General features: G+C 39.7%; 2 protein-coding genes across 3 annotated transcripts; both read left to right on the plus strand.

The window, feature by feature from the left end:
* The first annotated feature begins 2,058 nt into the window (after nucleotides 1-2,058).
* kif22 (kinesin family member 22) lies at nucleotides 2,059-9,056 on the plus strand. The gene is given in 12 exon segments (XM_037690884.1): nucleotides 2,059-2,151; nucleotides 2,410-2,629; nucleotides 2,717-2,844; nucleotides 3,101-3,252; nucleotides 5,106-5,315; nucleotides 5,729-6,125; nucleotides 6,759-6,879; nucleotides 7,147-7,267; nucleotides 7,402-7,628; nucleotides 7,630-7,846; nucleotides 7,923-7,982; nucleotides 9,027-9,056. Coding segments are annotated over 11 exon segments (1,851 nt in total). The 5' UTR covers nucleotides 2,059-2,151; nucleotides 2,410-2,441.
* A 411-nt stretch (nucleotides 9,057-9,467) lies between these two features.
* Nucleotides 9,468-16,140, plus strand: prrt2 (proline-rich transmembrane protein 2). 2 transcript variants are annotated; one of them, XM_037691417.1, is made up of 5 exons: nucleotides 9,468-9,706; nucleotides 11,927-12,218; nucleotides 12,396-12,691; nucleotides 12,768-12,897; nucleotides 14,571-16,140. In XM_037691417.1, exons 2-5 carry the CDS (start codon nucleotides 11,954-11,956, stop codon nucleotides 14,585-14,587), a joined length of 708 nt encoding a protein of 235 aa, XP_037547345.1. In that variant the 5' UTR covers nucleotides 9,468-9,706; nucleotides 11,927-11,953; the 3' UTR covers nucleotides 14,588-16,140. The 2 variants fall into 2 exon arrangements, with proteins under 2 accessions (XP_037547345.1, XP_037547344.1); XM_037691416.1 differs by lacking the exon at nucleotides 14,571-16,140 and having other exon boundaries at nucleotides 12,768-13,151.
* Nucleotides 16,141-16,235: the final 95 nt, after the last annotated feature.

Genomic DNA, 16,235 nt, shown 5'->3' on the forward strand with positions numbered 1-16,235 from the left:
TTAGATTGTATATTTCTATAATCACACATTCATATTCTGAGTTGTTGGCAATTTCCTTATATGCTATTCCTTTTTTAATAAAAGTAGCACACCCTCCTCCTCTATTTCCGACAGTTCTGTCTTTCCTTACTGAATCGTAGCCCTGTATTTTAAATTCTAAAATGGGTTTTAACCATGTTTCCTGTATACATATTATGTCTGGAGCTACTTTTAATTCATAAATAATTTTTTTAAGTTCTTGTCCATTAGCAATAATACTCCTAGCATTCCATTGTAGAATATGAAAGACCATCCTATTCCTTTCCTTGGCTGTTTCCTGATGATTCAACTGAATTTAACAGAGAATGAATCTGATCTGCTTGTAATTCTTTCATGTCCAAAAATTTTCCTGCAGCTGCTACTACTGTTTTTATTTTATCACTTTTCTTTTTCATTTGGATAGTTACGTTGATAATATGACATATGAATGCCACAAACTTTTCTTTTTCTACAATCATTGATTTGTCATCTACTGTACATTTGTGATTTGTTCTATTGGTTGTAATAGTGATGTGCTCTGTTGGTTATTAGCACTTTGTTCCGAGTATCTCTGATCTATTTCAACATTTCTCATTTCTTTCGTTTCTACTTTTCTTACCCTCTTCAATGCTTCTGCGTATGTTATTTTTTCGGTTATTTTAATTCGTTGTGCTTCTCTTGCTTCTCTCTGAACTACACATCCCCCATATGCAGCACTGTGCTCTCCTCCACAATTACAGCATTTAACCTTCGAATCTTTTTCACATTTACCATACTCATGTGGACCTCCACATCTTGCACACCTTATTTTTCCTTTACATTCTTTTGCAACATGCCCCATTCTTTGGCATATATAGCACCTTATTGGATTGGGAATGTATTCTCTTACCCTGAAATTTACATAACCCAGCTGCACACATTCCGGTACTGAGTTTTCGAACTGTAGTATAATCGACATAGTTTCTTTGATGATTCCATCTTTCTTGGTTTTAATCCTTGTTGCGCCTGTTACTTTTCCTCCTTTGATTTCTTGTTTAATGTCCTCTACAGTCATTTCTACTGGAACTCTTGAAATCACCCCTTTTAGTTTAATATTAGAACCTGGTATGTATGTTTTAATTTCTTCTCCCATCAGTGTTGTCATTTTCAATATCTTCTCCTGCTGTTTTTTATTTATTGCGTGAATGAGAACTTTTCTATTGTTTATTAATCTGGCTAACTTGATTTCTCCCATTTTTTCCTCTATGCCTTTAGTTAGTTTAATCGGATGAAAACATTTTCCTTCTTGTTTAAATTCTATGATTACTTTCAGTTCCTCTTCCCTGATTGATTTCACCTGTGTTTGATTGCTTGGACTGGGATTAGATTTTGACTTTTTGCTCATTTCTATTCTTGAGTCACTTTCTTGTGACCAGCTCCTATCTCTTTCTTGTCTTTTCCTTTGAATTCTTTTCATTTTTGCTGTATTTGCCATTGTCCACTCCATTTCATCTCCACTATTTCCTCCTGATGAGGAAGCCATAATGTTGCATTCAGAGCTCAGTTTATGCAAATCCGCCAACTGTGTCCAGCGCCTACCTTCTCCTCCAGATGCACTTTTACCTCTTATTTTTTAAATTTTAACTTTAGACCAACTTCAGAAAACAAATCCTCCTCCTCCCTCCAAAAACCGCCTCACGCCAAGAAAATCCTGCACGGAAATTACTTCTCAAGACCTCTTCCAACCAACGTTGAAATGTAAAGCGCGAATGATGTTTTGATCTTAACCTGACGCAACTTCCTGTTATATGCGCAAGGCATTAACAACTAATGTCATTTAGCAATAAATAATGTATTTGGCTTCACTTTTTACGCTAAGTCGCTTCATCAGGTCTAAGTAGCAGAACTTTATACTTATAATGATTGCATTATCAAATCTACAAATATGCAAAAGGCGCGTGAGTGTACGCGAGTTCTGATTGGTTCATAACCATTTCCGGTAAGAGCGCTCTCTGTTTGAAAAGAGTTCGGTTAGAAGTTGTACAACCGACCGCCATTTAAAAGGAGGAGATGGAGCTTACGACGTGGTTTAAAGTGAATCCCGAGCGATAATTCATCTTTATATAAAGAAGTTTTTTTTTCTTCTTGATATCGGTAAGCTCATAAAACTTATAAACAAAGAAAAGCTTTAACTAGCAATGTCCGGTTGAAAACGTTAATATGTAGCTAATGGTTGTCTTCGTGCGAGTGGCGACCCCGAGGGGAGCAGCTGAAAGATTAGCTAATTGAATGAAATGTAACTGAAAATCTAGATTGTGTTATTTAAAACAGCTTGCGTGCATTTGCTGCTTTTTATCCTACGAATAAATTCTTGTGTAACACAGCATGCTAACTATACGTTTGATTATCCAGGCCTTTGTTTTGAGGAGCTGAGAAAAAGAAAGATGGCGCAGCGTGTGACGGGGTCCGATGGCGCAAACAAGAAAACCTCTCGGGTTCGAGTAGCGGTTCGTCTGCGACCCTACATGAGCAAACAAGATGAGAAGGGCGAGGGACCGTGTGTGAGAGGCCTGGACTCCCAGAACCTGGAAATAATCAACTGGAGAAATGCAACAGAGACCGTAAAATACCAGTCAGTCTGGCCGTCTTGATGCCCCGCTACCCCAACAAGGCAAATGGTTTCAGTCAAACATTAACAGTGGTTTCTTTGTCGTTTCAGCTTCGACGTTTTCCATGGAGAGCACACGACACAGCAAGAGGTTTTCCTCTCTTCAGTGAAAATTATTTTACCACACGTACTGAATGGACAAAATGCCAGTGTGTTTGCTTATGGCCCCACAGGAGCTGGTACGTTCAAGCACCAGTTTGTCTAAAAACAACAATGTTTTTGTGTCTTTGCAAAATACCTCATGAACCACTGGACTAATTTTAATAGAGCTTTAAAAAAAAAAAAAAGGCCTAAAATTTTGTGTGGTAGTAGCTGAGCTTGTGCTACTTAATGCTCTATCTTTGTGTAAAACTTTGCCATTAACTATTAGCAAAATATCTCAGAGATTTAATTTACCCCCATTTTCTCTCCTAACACACATGATCTTCTTCATAGGAAAAACCCACACCATGTTGGGAAGTGCGGAGCAACCTGGTGTCATCCCTCGCGCTGTCGGAGAGGTTTTCAAACTGGTCAATGCTAAGGATGAACATGAAGGATGGGACTACAGCATTGGCATGTCTTACTTGGAGATTTACAATGAGAAGGTACAGCATGTATAGCACTTGTCAGACATGAGACACATTACGTCTTCATTGGTTTATAAAGGATGCAGCGTTTAGACATTGGTTACATTTCACTAAACAGCTCTGACTTCAGTCTGTATTATGAAATTCTTTATCAAAAGGGCTCGTGAAACGGTCGGCACAGATATTCAGACCAGAAGGAAAAAATAAAAGACAAAAGCTGTCACTGCTAGGATAAATTAGTGTCCTTTATTATCCTGCCACAGAGAACAACCGAGCAAAAAACAAACATGTACACTCGTACACTCTTAACACAGATTGATATGAAAGAACTTCTCACCGTGACACTGGCCGGGAAGTCGTTTTCGACCCAGGTAAAGAAGAATCACATCAAAATTGGTGCATGGCATTCAGCGCGTGCTGATCCACACCGGACTTCCAACTCTCTGTTGTCTGATACATTTCTTATAAAGGCTTCCCTGATCGCGTGAGAGCAGATCAAAGCAAGTTTGATGGTTACCAGAACAACGGATCTAATTAAACCATCATCAAAAGCGATGGCTCATCCTTTAAGGAGCGCCTGTGACCGTAAAAGCGGGCCAAAGCTTCCAGGTCAAGAGCACTCCTAATGCTTATTAAAGCATTCCTAAAGAGCACTCCTCGTCCCTTCTGCAAACCATCAAAGAGTGTCTAAATATTATAAGCAACACACACACACAAAGTATATGTTTGAACACATAATACAAAATACAATCCCTAATATGTGAATAACACGTTGTATAAGTGTGTTTAAATAAGTGTAATATAGGTCTAGATTGACATAAAAGCATTAAAATAATAATTTCTATATCACAGTCGTACACAAACATTAGAACGAAGCCATGATTTGCTTAAGGATATTCAGTCAATTAGTTTAGATATATCCCTGATCAGTAGCTACAAATGATTATCTTTTGGAGTTAACTTGATTAATGATGGCCACCACAACTAACTCCTCTTAGCAGTTAGCAGCAAATGCTGGTCATTTTACAGTTTTTGGCTAAATATTGGTGTGGTAGTAGCTGAGAGTCATCCCAAACACATACTGAGCACCAACTATTTGATCTTTGATGTGCATGTTTCTTAAAAGAATGGTACTTTTCTTTTGAAGCACAAAGATTGTGAGGAGGTCTGTTTATGTCCAGCACGGTTTTTATTTATTCTTTTGGGTGTTTTTTTTTTTTATTGTTTCCTACAAAATATTTGCAATTACACTTCTAACTGCAATGTTTTTTTGTTTTGTTTTTTTTAAACATTTTTCTAGTTCTACTAGCTATTTATTTCCAACATATGCATTTCCTATAAATGAGACTGAATGAGATTTCAATGCACAAATTAATTTAGTAACTTTCAGTCAGTTTCAAACAGAAGGTCTGAGTTTGAGCAGACAGCTGCTGCAGGGACTGAATTTATTTATTTTATCTATTCATGGATTTGTCCATCTGTTTTGGAACCTCTGTGTTTATTTTAGCATTGGGCTCGTTCTTGCAGCTCTGTGCTCTGACCGTTCAGCACAATTTAAATGTCCGCCTGGGTGTTGTGTTTCGTCCCTGCAGACTGGCTGGAAATGCCAGGTTACTGCAGAGGAATTTGACCTGCGACCGCCTGCAGATTATTTATCATTTGTATTTATTTACTCAAACATGAAATAATGATAGCTTCTTGTTTAGTTTATGCTGAACTGGATACATTTTATTCAACTTGTTCTCAATACTTCATAACTGTATAGCCTGAACTTTGAAATGTAATTTATGTGCACAACTTTATTATATGTCCTAATGTTTGAAAAATGGATTTGTGTAATCCCTCACAACTTTAATCTCTTGTTTTCTCAGGTTCTTGATCTTCTGTCTCCAAACTCCCAGGATTTGCCCATCAGAGAGGACAAAGACAAGAACATTTTAATCCCCGGTCTCACCCACACAATCATCTCCTCCTTCTCAGATTTTGACCAACACTTTGTCCCCGCCACCCTCAATCGTACCACTGCTTCTACCAAACTAAACCAGCGCTCCAGTCGCAGTCACGCTATTCTTCTTATCAAGGTTTGTCAGCAATCGTTCAACAAACTGAGAAATGTTTTTGTTGAGCTGCTCCACGTTTAAGTAAGGCAGAGAAACAGCATCTTAGCAGGTCATGGTCTCTGTGCAGTAGACCAGGATTTGGTAGCTGGTGCTAAAATCAAATCTCTTCTGTGACAATCCCAATAACTATTGTGCTTTTTGGGACTTTACCAGGAGAGGTACAAACATGTGCTTTTTCTTAACTTGTCTTTTTTTATAGGGTTTTATATTGCAACCAAGATTGTAATTTTTTTTACACGTCAGTTTGAATTTCTCTTACAAAATATTTATGAGATTTATGAAAAAGATTTGTGAAATTTGCTTTTTGTCACTTTTCATCTAACTTTCTGTCTTTCCGGTTTTGTCCCCTTCTCATGATCTCTCAAATCAATCAGGTTGTACGGACTCGACGAGCCTTACCCCACCGGCAGCAGACAGGAAAGCTGTACTTGGTAGACTTGGCTGGGTCGGAGGACAATCGCCGCACTGGAAACCAGGGCATCCGTCTGAAGGAGAGTGGAGCCATCAACCTGTCCCTCTTCACACTCAGCAAAGTGGTGGACGCCCTCAACTCTGGCACGTCTGGCCGTGTGCCATACAGAGACAGTAAACTGACCCGGCTGCTGCAGGATTCTCTGGGAGGCTCAGCACACTCTGTCATGATTACTAACATCGCACCAGAGTATGCATATTATTTTGACACTTTTAGTGCCCTGAACTTTGCAGCCAAATCCAAGCTCATAGTGAACAAGCCTTTCACACGTGAAACCGTGACTGTGCCTGTGCTGCCAGGTGAGTTGGACTGGATTTGTAATTATTGCCCGGCGCCATTACAGCAACGCTGGATGATGCTTTTGCCTGTGTCTGCTTCCCATTAACTATTTGAGTCAAATGTGCTCTTCAAAATAAGTCACAAACCAGTGAACTGATTTTAAACTTTCAGGAAATAATCATTTTCTGTGTTGGATCAGAACAGCTACAAATAACAGCAGCAAGAGATTTAGCATTCCTTAGAGGAATTTAAGGCCTTTGGTCTCCAAACTTAACAGAACTGGTATAGAAATTACCAGTAGGTCAGAATTTGTCGTGATGTTTTAGTAGAGCACATCTAAGTTGTATCCCAGAGAATGATGACCATGTAACAGCTCTGAACCACTAGGACGATGAGATGAATGTACTGTACACACTATGAAAAACCATGTTTCAAAAACCTGCGATGCAGTGAACGGCGAGCGACGACTATTTTGTTCAGATGGCTCATCTGTTTTTAAAAATGCATTTAGTCATTCTGCCTTTTCTGTCCGCTCAGTGCAACCTTGACTCGTGTGCCAGCTTTCCTAGTTTCTTCCCACCAGAGAATCTGAGACTGTCGCCACAGTGCACTGAATACTAAACTGTTAATTTTCACTCTGCCTCGATCTCCAGTGAAGCGGTCCAGAGGAGAGCATGAGGCAGGGCCGTCTGGCACTGAGCCAAACAAGAAGAAGCAGAAGGACGAGAAAAGAGCCGACGAGGATGGTTCCTCGCCTTCAGCACATTACCACAGGTTAGTGATACACAGACTTTATGTCAGACCTCTGACTTTGTCTGGACAAAAAATGTCTTTGTCCAAAGTTCCCAGGTGAGCCCAGTTTTAAGACTTGTTTGAAGAATAGTTTATGGAGTTGCTTGGAGAGAAGCGTGCTGCTTTTTCACAGTCTTTATCAAATGTACATATCTGAGCTGCCTAGGATACTTGACATTTGTTTCAAAGCTCAGTCGTATGACCTGTCCTCATTATTTACCCACCTTTCTGGATTTGGTTCTGTTTCAGTTTGTCTGATCCATCTGTAATGGACAGACTAATCGCTCTGGAGAAGCTAGTAATGAGCTGCCAGGACAAAGACAGGCAGAGCGTGCTGAAAGACATGGCTCAGTCTCGCAAAGAAATCCAGGTGAAGTAGCACGGTCGTATAAAAAGCATGTCGGTTTGCTAATATGTCACAGCTTCTGTTTGTATTCAACCTTTTGTCCCATTGTTCAATCAGCTTTTTTCTCTTTTATCGTTTCACATTTTTGCTTCTTGCAGGAGCTCAAAGAAAGGCAGAGGGAGTTTGAGAGAGAGGCCAAGTTGGCAGAAGACAAGTTGAGATTAAAACAGGAGCCTCTCTTCAAGAGCTCAGCCCCCCTCCAAAGAAAACAACCAAATGTCATAAAAACCAATAAGCAGCAGGCTGTGGTCCAGCCCTTACAAGTGTCCATGCTCCAGCCTCAGCTTGTGGTCATCAAAAAAGAGCCTGTGTGCATCACGAAGAAAGGACCTGTGTGAGGCCCCAGGTGGTAAAGAAAACGCAAAAGAGCAGAACTCCTGGGTGTCTCAACTTGGCACGCCTTTGCTGGAACAGTCCAAAGAGAAAATCCTGCATATTCTCAACACTGGCTGCCTCAAAGAGCTGAAAAGTCTGCAGCAGATCGGGGACAAGAAGGCTAAACTCATTCTGGGCTGGAGGGAGATCCATGGTCAATTCACCGAGGTCTGTTCAGAAAACGCTTATCTGTGCGTGTCACATCCTGACGGTTTGTAATGAGTGATGTTCTTAATATTTGCAGTTGGAAGATCTAAAAAAAGTTGAGGGCATGACGGAAAAGAGATTTTCCACCTTTGTCAAGGTAAGTCAAGTCCTCAAGAATCACGTTTTTCAGTTTGTATCAAAAGGTTTACCTATAAACTGTATATTTAAAAAAAATATGACTGTTGTCATCCACTGATGGGTTTGTGGACTCTAGGTTTGATTTCTGCTTTGCTTTTTAAATAATAAAATGATTAAATATACATTTAAAATAAAAAATGACCACTTAGTGATGTCTCATTTTAATTTAAACAGGTGACGTTACAAGACGAGTTTCATTATGGGACAGATGGCGCCCCAAACTGTTCAGAACTATTTTAAATGGGCCGGTTTTATTCAAAGGTCATACTAAGTATAGTTATATAGTGGGGGGGCTGTGGTCTGGATCTGGACCCAGATCAGATTTTCTGTTATTCTGTAGTGAGCACCTTGTTCTTGCCTGCAGAGAGAAGCTGCCAGTATGCAGAAGAACAGATAAAATGTGCATGGCTGATGCTAAAAGAAAAGTCTGGAGGGATTTTAGAGGGTTTTATTCAGACTGGAAGTGTGTGAAACAGACGAGCAGTAAAATTTGCAAAGTGTTGCTCCAAATTTTAACAAATGTAAGCAGAGGCAATGATTATAAACCCCAGTTTGATAGATTTGTTAAGCGTTAAACCTTGGAAGACGTGAATTTTGATTCATTTAATTGATGGTTGTGCTGGATCGTTGACAAATATCCTGAACACCTGAAGGGGTCCTGAAGTGCTCGACTGCAGAGACTTTATGAATGTTGCTAGTTGCATTTAAACAATATGCTGATTTCAAAAGCTCTTTATTTTAGTTTAAAATTCTAATTTTATTCCACTAAGGGGGAAAACTGAACTGATTTGTACTAATCAGCATAACATCAGTTTATTGTGTAGTTTAACTGCAGTTGATTCTTATTGACTGTTCTACATTTCCTCTGAATTTTGCCATTTAAAAAAGTCTGAAGTCCTTTTATTCAAGGCAGTTATGAACAACATTCAACATTTCTCTCTAAAAAGACTATTTTTATAACGTTGCTTTTGAATTAACTCATTTGTACTTTTGTTCATTGCAGGCGAACATCCTGAGTGCCATGGGAAAATGATTTTTATTTTTATTTTTTTTCCCTCCTTCCAATAAAGCCTTGTTTAATGTAAATAGCTTTTACACAATGCCTTTTTTTTTTTTGTGCTATTTTTTGTTGTGGTGATTCCTGCTGGTGACGCACCACCAGAGTTTTTTAATAAACCTCACACATGAACCGAGTGGTTTTATTTATTTCATATGAGCAATAAATCTTAGTAACCTTATGTCAATGTTGCTTACCCTGCGAGGTATGAAGTCATCAATCAGCATCTGTGGGGTGGGGTTGGTGGGTGTCCTGTTTCCACCTTTGTGGAGCTGCTGGTGCAGCAGCAGTGAGTAAATATTACATGTTTAGAAAGTGTTTTCAGTGGAGTAAGGAGAGGATGATGCTCCAGCTCTCCCCTCCTCCTCCTCTGCACAGCCTGGTGGATTGTTCCACACCTCCCTGCCATCAGGAGGCTCCATCCATCCACACACTGCGCCTCATCTCTGCATCCATCACTTGTGCGCGCTCGGATTTTACACAAACAGCCCCCGTTTGTAAACGCACCAGCTGGGAAAGGACATGTTTGCCTGATTTTTTTTATTATTCCCACTTGAGAATTGGTTTCCACGATGCCGAAGCCAGGGACAGCCCAGCTGTAATCAGACAGACGTGATTTAAAAAAGGTCAGTTTGTTTTTATTTACGCTCTAGTTTTAAGAAGCCTAATTTCTTACGTATGACTTGTTTTCTTCTGCTCATCGCTGCAGTTTAGCATCAGCTCCATCTGAAAACAAACGATGAGCAGCAGCTAATTACTGAGCTGCCTCCCTCCATCACAGGGCTTCCCCCCCCCCCCCTTTTTGTCCTTCACCTCTTCCCGCAGCTTTTGTTCCAACAATGCTGCTTCACTAGTGTCAACATGGTGGAATAAAGCAATGTACACACCTGGCCTGAGATCATGGCTGCCACTTTGGTTTCAAAGGAGCCTCCATGTGCCCTGCCTTTGTGCTCCTGTGTCATTGTGACCCGTTTATTTCTCCTTTCCCTTTTTTATTTCTCATTCTGAACACATTTAACGCTTTATTTACTGAATCAGGGGCGTGTTTCAGTGTTTACAATCCAGCATTATGACAAGTGGTTAAATAAAAGGGTGAATGTCGAAGAGGATTACGGATTAATATTTGGATTTTTTTTTTTACGGGTAGTAGATATTCTGTTCACCTCTGTCTGTAAACAGACCTGGACTTCATTTAATTCATGAGAGTAAATCGTTATAGATCCTTTGGTTCAGGCTGCAAATCTATTTCTTTGGAATTTTAATCTCCGAATCGGATCCTAATCCTATTTGTGGGTAGTTTATTTATTGTTTATTTATTCACAGATGTGTCCTTTCGTGTCTCGGCTGCGCTGAGTGAAATCAATGCTGATGCTAGCCGAGGGCCGTGGAGAACAACAAGCTTAGACAGATGTCCAATTGAATAGTCCGCTGGCACTTCGGGGAAGCCTCTGAACAAACAACGAAGCTGCGAGCTGCTCTTAATGCTGCAAAGCTACGTCACGGGTGTAGCTACGCTGTTTAGAAAGCTGACGTCGTTTCCACAGCAACCCTGTAGCCTGTGTGGACATGTTATGAACACATAAAACCAGCTCTGAACTGCTGTATAAATAAATGAATAAACCACATCAGAACTGCTGTAATTCTCACAACTTGTCTATAACTTGGACCAACGCAACAGGAAACAAAAATGCTAAAATAGCAATTTAACGCCGTTAGGTGGCGATAAAGTCTTTAACTTCGTTAATTTTAACCTAGCTTGTGAATTTCTCAAATAGTAGTGCTTGGTTTTATTCGAAGTTGTTACTCATTTGAGTGATTTTAGTAAAATAAACAATTGCAACACACAGGCAAATGGCAACAAGGTCGTTAAAAACCGGTAAAAACAAAACCTGACGCCATTGTTGTTTTGGTTTCTTGCGCATGCTCAGTACACAGCAACATCAAGCACGCGCCAAAATAGATTTTTTTTAAACAAGTAAGCTTTATTAATACACGCGTTTACAAACAGTTGCAAATATAAATAATGACGTTGTATGATAAATATAAAAGACATAATGATGGAGATAAAAATGTTTTTGAAATTTAAAAATAGCAATAATTTTTGAAAGTCCTGATCTAAATTAAAATATAACAGAAAGGCAAACATGTTTAAATTATTTTGAAATGGCAAGCACGTTTTAAAAATATCAATATGATAGTTTTCGATTTTATTTATTTACCAATAAAGTTTGACAAATGCAAAGATCTGTATTTTTGTATATGGTGCTAATTTCTTCTTTAGCTTTGTAAATTTGGCCAAAATTATGTTATAAAATTGTTGTATATTATTATTTTATATAAATGTTATTAAATTATGTAAATTAATAACAAAATGCTCTTTACTGGTAAATTTGATTTTTACAAATAATAACAAACACTGTCTTATTAAGCAGTATATCTCCTATCCAAATATATTTACAAATTTATCTTAAAATCTGTCAAACTTACAAAGATTTCCAATGCAAAGTGTGTTTGCCAAGCATTTAAAATAATTATGCAAAAAAAAATAATTAGGAAAAATATTTGAAAAAAAGTGTATCTAAATAAAAATTAGCATCCGCATGTGGATAACAGGCACATCTGCAGCAGATAATAAAAGTGTATTAATTTTTTTAATGTAGTTAGTGCTTTTGAGACACACAGAATGGGTTTAATGGCAGAATCGTTTTCCTGTTAACTCGTGGTAGACACAAGTTTTATTTTCTTTAAATAAACACCCCCTGCTCCTACAATATTTGTCTTTAATCAGACTCTAGTGAGCAATATCTTTTTACAGCTCTAACTGCAATTATTTTCTGCTCTGTCAGGTGTAACTACAAACAACACACTCAGCAATGGACCTCAACCAGAGGCCTAATTTTGTTGACGGAATGGCTGTGAACATGATGCCAGCTCCCGCCACTTGGTCAGGAGAGGAACAACCGTCCTTGCTGGATCAGGAGGGCTCCGTTTCAGGCCAAGCCCCCATCTTTGTGCCATGTCGATCAGCTACAGGCGAAGAACTCCACAGTAGCAGCAGCAGGCCGGCCAGTACAGGGCCCCCCCGCAGCAAATCCAAAGGAGAGCTCGTGATAGTCATCAACGAGAAACTGAAGAACGGTAAGTCGCTGAGTGTGACCTCATACTGAGGCAGAGGGTGAGTAGAGGTTGGGTCATGCAGCTGCTTACTCAGCTAGTGCAGGGAAAGTCAATTCCCACTGCATATGAGCTCCAGGGAGAGCGTGCGCGCACACACACACATTAACTTTTGCTTGTCCTTGTCCTTTTCACGTGCAGGTAATGGGATCCACGCTGTGCCTGCAGAGAGCACCTCTCCCGTTATCTCCTCCCCTCCTAGAAGGCAACACTCCATCTCCTACCCTCATCATGGCAAGACCAGGAAGGGCAGCAGGGCGAGCTCCATTGGCTACACCGCCTTCTCCCCGAGGCCGTCCATTTCTCGTCACTCCAGCATCGCCACCAACCCACCGTTAGACCGGACCAAGGTCAAAGACTACCTCCTTCTGTCCGTGCTGGCCTGCTTCTGTCCTGTGTGGCCCATTAACATTGTTGGTTTCGTCTACTCCATCATGGTAAGAGCAGGACATGCAGATGGCACAAACATGATGTCGTTAGAAGCTAACAACGTGGTTTGATCTTCTCCTTTAGTCCAAGAACAGCCTGGAACAGGGGAACCTGGATGGCGCTGTGCGGTTGGGACGTGTGGCCAAAATGCTCTCCGTGGTGTCACTAGTAGGAGGAACGATCATAATCATCGCCTGCATTGTCAACCTGGCTAGTGAGTGTCCCAAATCTGACCTTTAAGCAACACCTCTTTATCTTCTGTGCATCTGTGTCCAGTTGATTCTTCCCTCTTATGTCCTTCTTTTATATTTCCTTCTCAAAAACCTCTTATTCCCTATTTGTTCCATTATAATATAGTAAGCATAATCTGGCTATAACTCATGACATTAATATGAAGAACAGAACACGCTTTTAAATCCAACCCAAGTCTACATTGTAAGCTTTAATCACTGCATGCCTCTGTTCTCCTGTAGAGTGACATGTGTACTCCATTGTCTGTTTTACATCTCGCACTGCTTGCTTGTACCAAATGTAAAGTCTTGTTCCTGAATGTAAACAATGTATATCAGCATGTGAGTTATTGACAAGTTAACAAGCTGGAAAAAAAAATGTACATTTTAATGCACCTTTTAAATAAAAGGATTCTGATAACAAAACAGTGATTATTTCAGTCACTTGCAGAGGTTGGGACTAGTATATGTACTGAAACTTTTATATGAGAGGTCAAATCAATCCCAGCTGTAGTTCACAGGATTTGAAGTGGAGTTCTGTGGAAAGATTATGAACATTTAATATCTTACCTGTTCTAGATAGAACTTTGAATGATCCAAAAAGAGGTAAATACATCTAATGTGCTATCTGAGCACACATCTTGTAGGCGCGAGAGGTAAAATCTATTATTAGATGCAAGGCAGTGTGAAAGATGGAAAGATTTTCAAAAGTAATAAATCGATTTTATCACCAGTAATTTGCTCCGCTGCTTCTAGAAAGTCAGCAGAGTAATTGCTAAGCAGCACTGTTTGTCCTAGCAGAGCTACCGTAGCAAGTCCATATTCATGTTTTCTTTGCTGAACCCTGAAAAGTACATATTTAAATATGCAATGGATGTAAATTTATTTGTGTATACATTTCCAGTAATAAACACAATAATAGTTTTTTTGGGGTTTTTTGCGTTTTCAATGTTATGTTAGCATTTGTGCTAACTGTTGGTCAGCAGCTTCAATAAATCATCAATAGGGTTTTTGTTATTGTGCTGTCTTTGTTAGGCATGAAAATTTATAAATCAGTGCTCATTTATGTAAAACAAGACATTTACATTTTAAGATAATCAAAATGCATCAGTGATTGTTTTTTAGAAGCCCTCTGAATCATAACCAAATCAAATTGTAAGGTGCTTAAATATTTCCACCTCTAACACACAGTCAGGGGTCAGAGGTCAAGTGCACAACCTTTGTGCATTTATTTGTAGAAGCACTATAACATTCAAATATTGCTTCAGAATCATCAAAAATCTACAAATAAGTGATAAATGTGCTCAGACAATACAGGTGACAGGTAAGATAATGACTGTTTACCATGTTTCCACAAACCTCACTTAAACTAAACTGAATTATCTCTTTAACTATTTCCCCCCACTTTTTATTTGAGCCCATTTCAGTTTATGCTGGTACTTTTGGCTCTGCCTGTTGGGTCCCATTAGACCAAGAGATCATTAGCTCAATAACCAGAAGACCAATTGTAGACGCAGGTTGAGTTTTACACCTCTGGGACTCTGCAGCCCTTGTTTTTCTCATGATGTAACTGTCCTCTGTGGTCTGTGAAAGTTCATATATCCAGATGAAGTTGCAGAATATGTAGCTCTGACTAACACGCCTCTTCTTTTTTTAGTAAATGTGAAAACCTGAGTTTCAACACAGGATGAATCCGGATAAGGCAACTGACCATCTGGCCTACACCTGCACCACCACCTTTACCGCCCAGTCATTACCTGGACCTGTGACAAATACGCTCCCGACACACAGTGCTAACTTATATTTCTGTAATATGTGTACAGTCCCTTATGGTAATGGAAGAAATTAAACCATCCAAATGATGCTGCTCTCAATCTGAGGCGAGAAGGGAGAAAACGGACGAATGAGACTCGGGGGACTAGAAAGCAAAGAAGCCAGCTCCACATGCAGCTCCCAACAAAATGCCAAGCCCACCCATCACTGAACGAACTTGCTAACAGATCCTCTCAGACACACGCAGAGACTGATGCTCTGGTATCAAACAGCAGAGATTCCTCCTTTTCACACGCAGAGAAGAAACACTTTGAACCTCTTGTCTCAGAATGTGACTTTTAAACGCCTCACGTCTGTTTGAGCATGAATGGGGGAGGGGGGGAAGAGGATGAAAGTGGGGCTTACGACGACTGGGCGCTGAAATGGCAAAGGATTATGGGAAGTCTCACTCAGAAGGCACAGTCTTTACTGCAAGGAAAACACGTGCCAAATGCAAGAAATGAAGGGACTGCTGACCACATCAGTGTCGGGATGAGGATCGTGAACTGCGTCGATCTCCTCCAGCAACTTTATAGTTTATCTGCTCTACACCACTTACCACTGTGATCTGGGAACAGGGTTCAGTAACCAAAACCCATCGTAGCAAAAACACAGTTTCCCTGCATCGTCCACTCTTTTTATGACGTTTGTCAAAGATCAAGCTGCGTTAAACTCAATCCAAACGAGATGCTCCTGCCTGCTGTGCTCACAAATTCAAATTGCGTGCGTGGGCATCGTTATTTGGTTAACAAATCCAATCACTTGTTATTGTCGCCACAGATGCAACCTCAGTTTCTGTCCACGGGTGCTTCTTAGCTGGACACATTGTAGCCTTTTTATGTCCCTTAAAAAAAAAACCCGCCACAAACTGTTGATTTTTCTCCAGAAAGTGTCATATCAGTCGCCCGTTTTGTTGTGTACAGATTTCTTGTTGGCGACTGGTTTGTAAGGGCACCATGGTTTTGTGGTTGAGAAAGTTTGATTAGCTTTATAGTGGAAAAACAATTTTAAAACCTTTTTTTTTTTTTTGTTCTTCTTATTCTAATACCTGCTGTGTTTTTAACTAACCTCTGACCTTTATCTATCGTGAATCTCACTGTGATTTCAAACAACTTGGGTTCCTTTTTCAATCAGACTTTAGATTTTCTGCAACAGTTAAAACGGCATATATTTATTTCTTATAATGTAACTGTAATAGTAATCGATTGTATGTATCCTGCAGATAGAAATGTCAATATTGTGATCATTTTCTAGTTGATATGAGTTAGCATTATGTAGCCAGCCCTCGCAGGGCTTTATAATCTTTGTGCTTATTGGCATGTTGTGGATTTTTATTCATATATGATAATATTAATGAGCTGGCACTTGAACTATGCTACAACAGCACATTCTTAATAAAGACACAATGCATGTGGTGTGTTCTCGTGTTGTTTTGATGCAATAATTACATGAGAGTAAAAAAAAAAAAAGCGGGGGTTATGTCATTATTGGTGGTTGTTTTTCTCATCGC

The sequence above is a fragment of the Nematolebias whitei genome, chromosome 17 (assembly GCF_014905685.2).
Source record: "Nematolebias whitei isolate Nwh7 chromosome 17, NemWhi1, whole genome shotgun sequence".
In the NCBI taxonomy this organism is placed as follows: Eukaryota; Metazoa; Chordata; class Actinopteri; order Cyprinodontiformes; family Rivulidae; genus Nematolebias; species Nematolebias whitei.

Excerpts from the sequence above, each read along its gene's own strand:
- prrt2 (XM_037691416.1), top strand. The coding sequence starts at position 11,954 with ATGGACCTCAACCAGAGGCCTAATTTTGTTGACGGAATGGCTGTGAAC. Across the intron at positions 12,219-12,395 it reads CAACGAGAAACTGAAGAACG|GTAATGGGATCCACGCTGTG; the intron begins GTAAGTCGCTGA and ends TTTCACGTGCAG. Across the intron at positions 12,692-12,767 it reads GTTTCGTCTACTCCATCATG|TCCAAGAACAGCCTGGAACA; the intron begins GTAAGAGCAGGA and ends CTTCTCCTTTAG.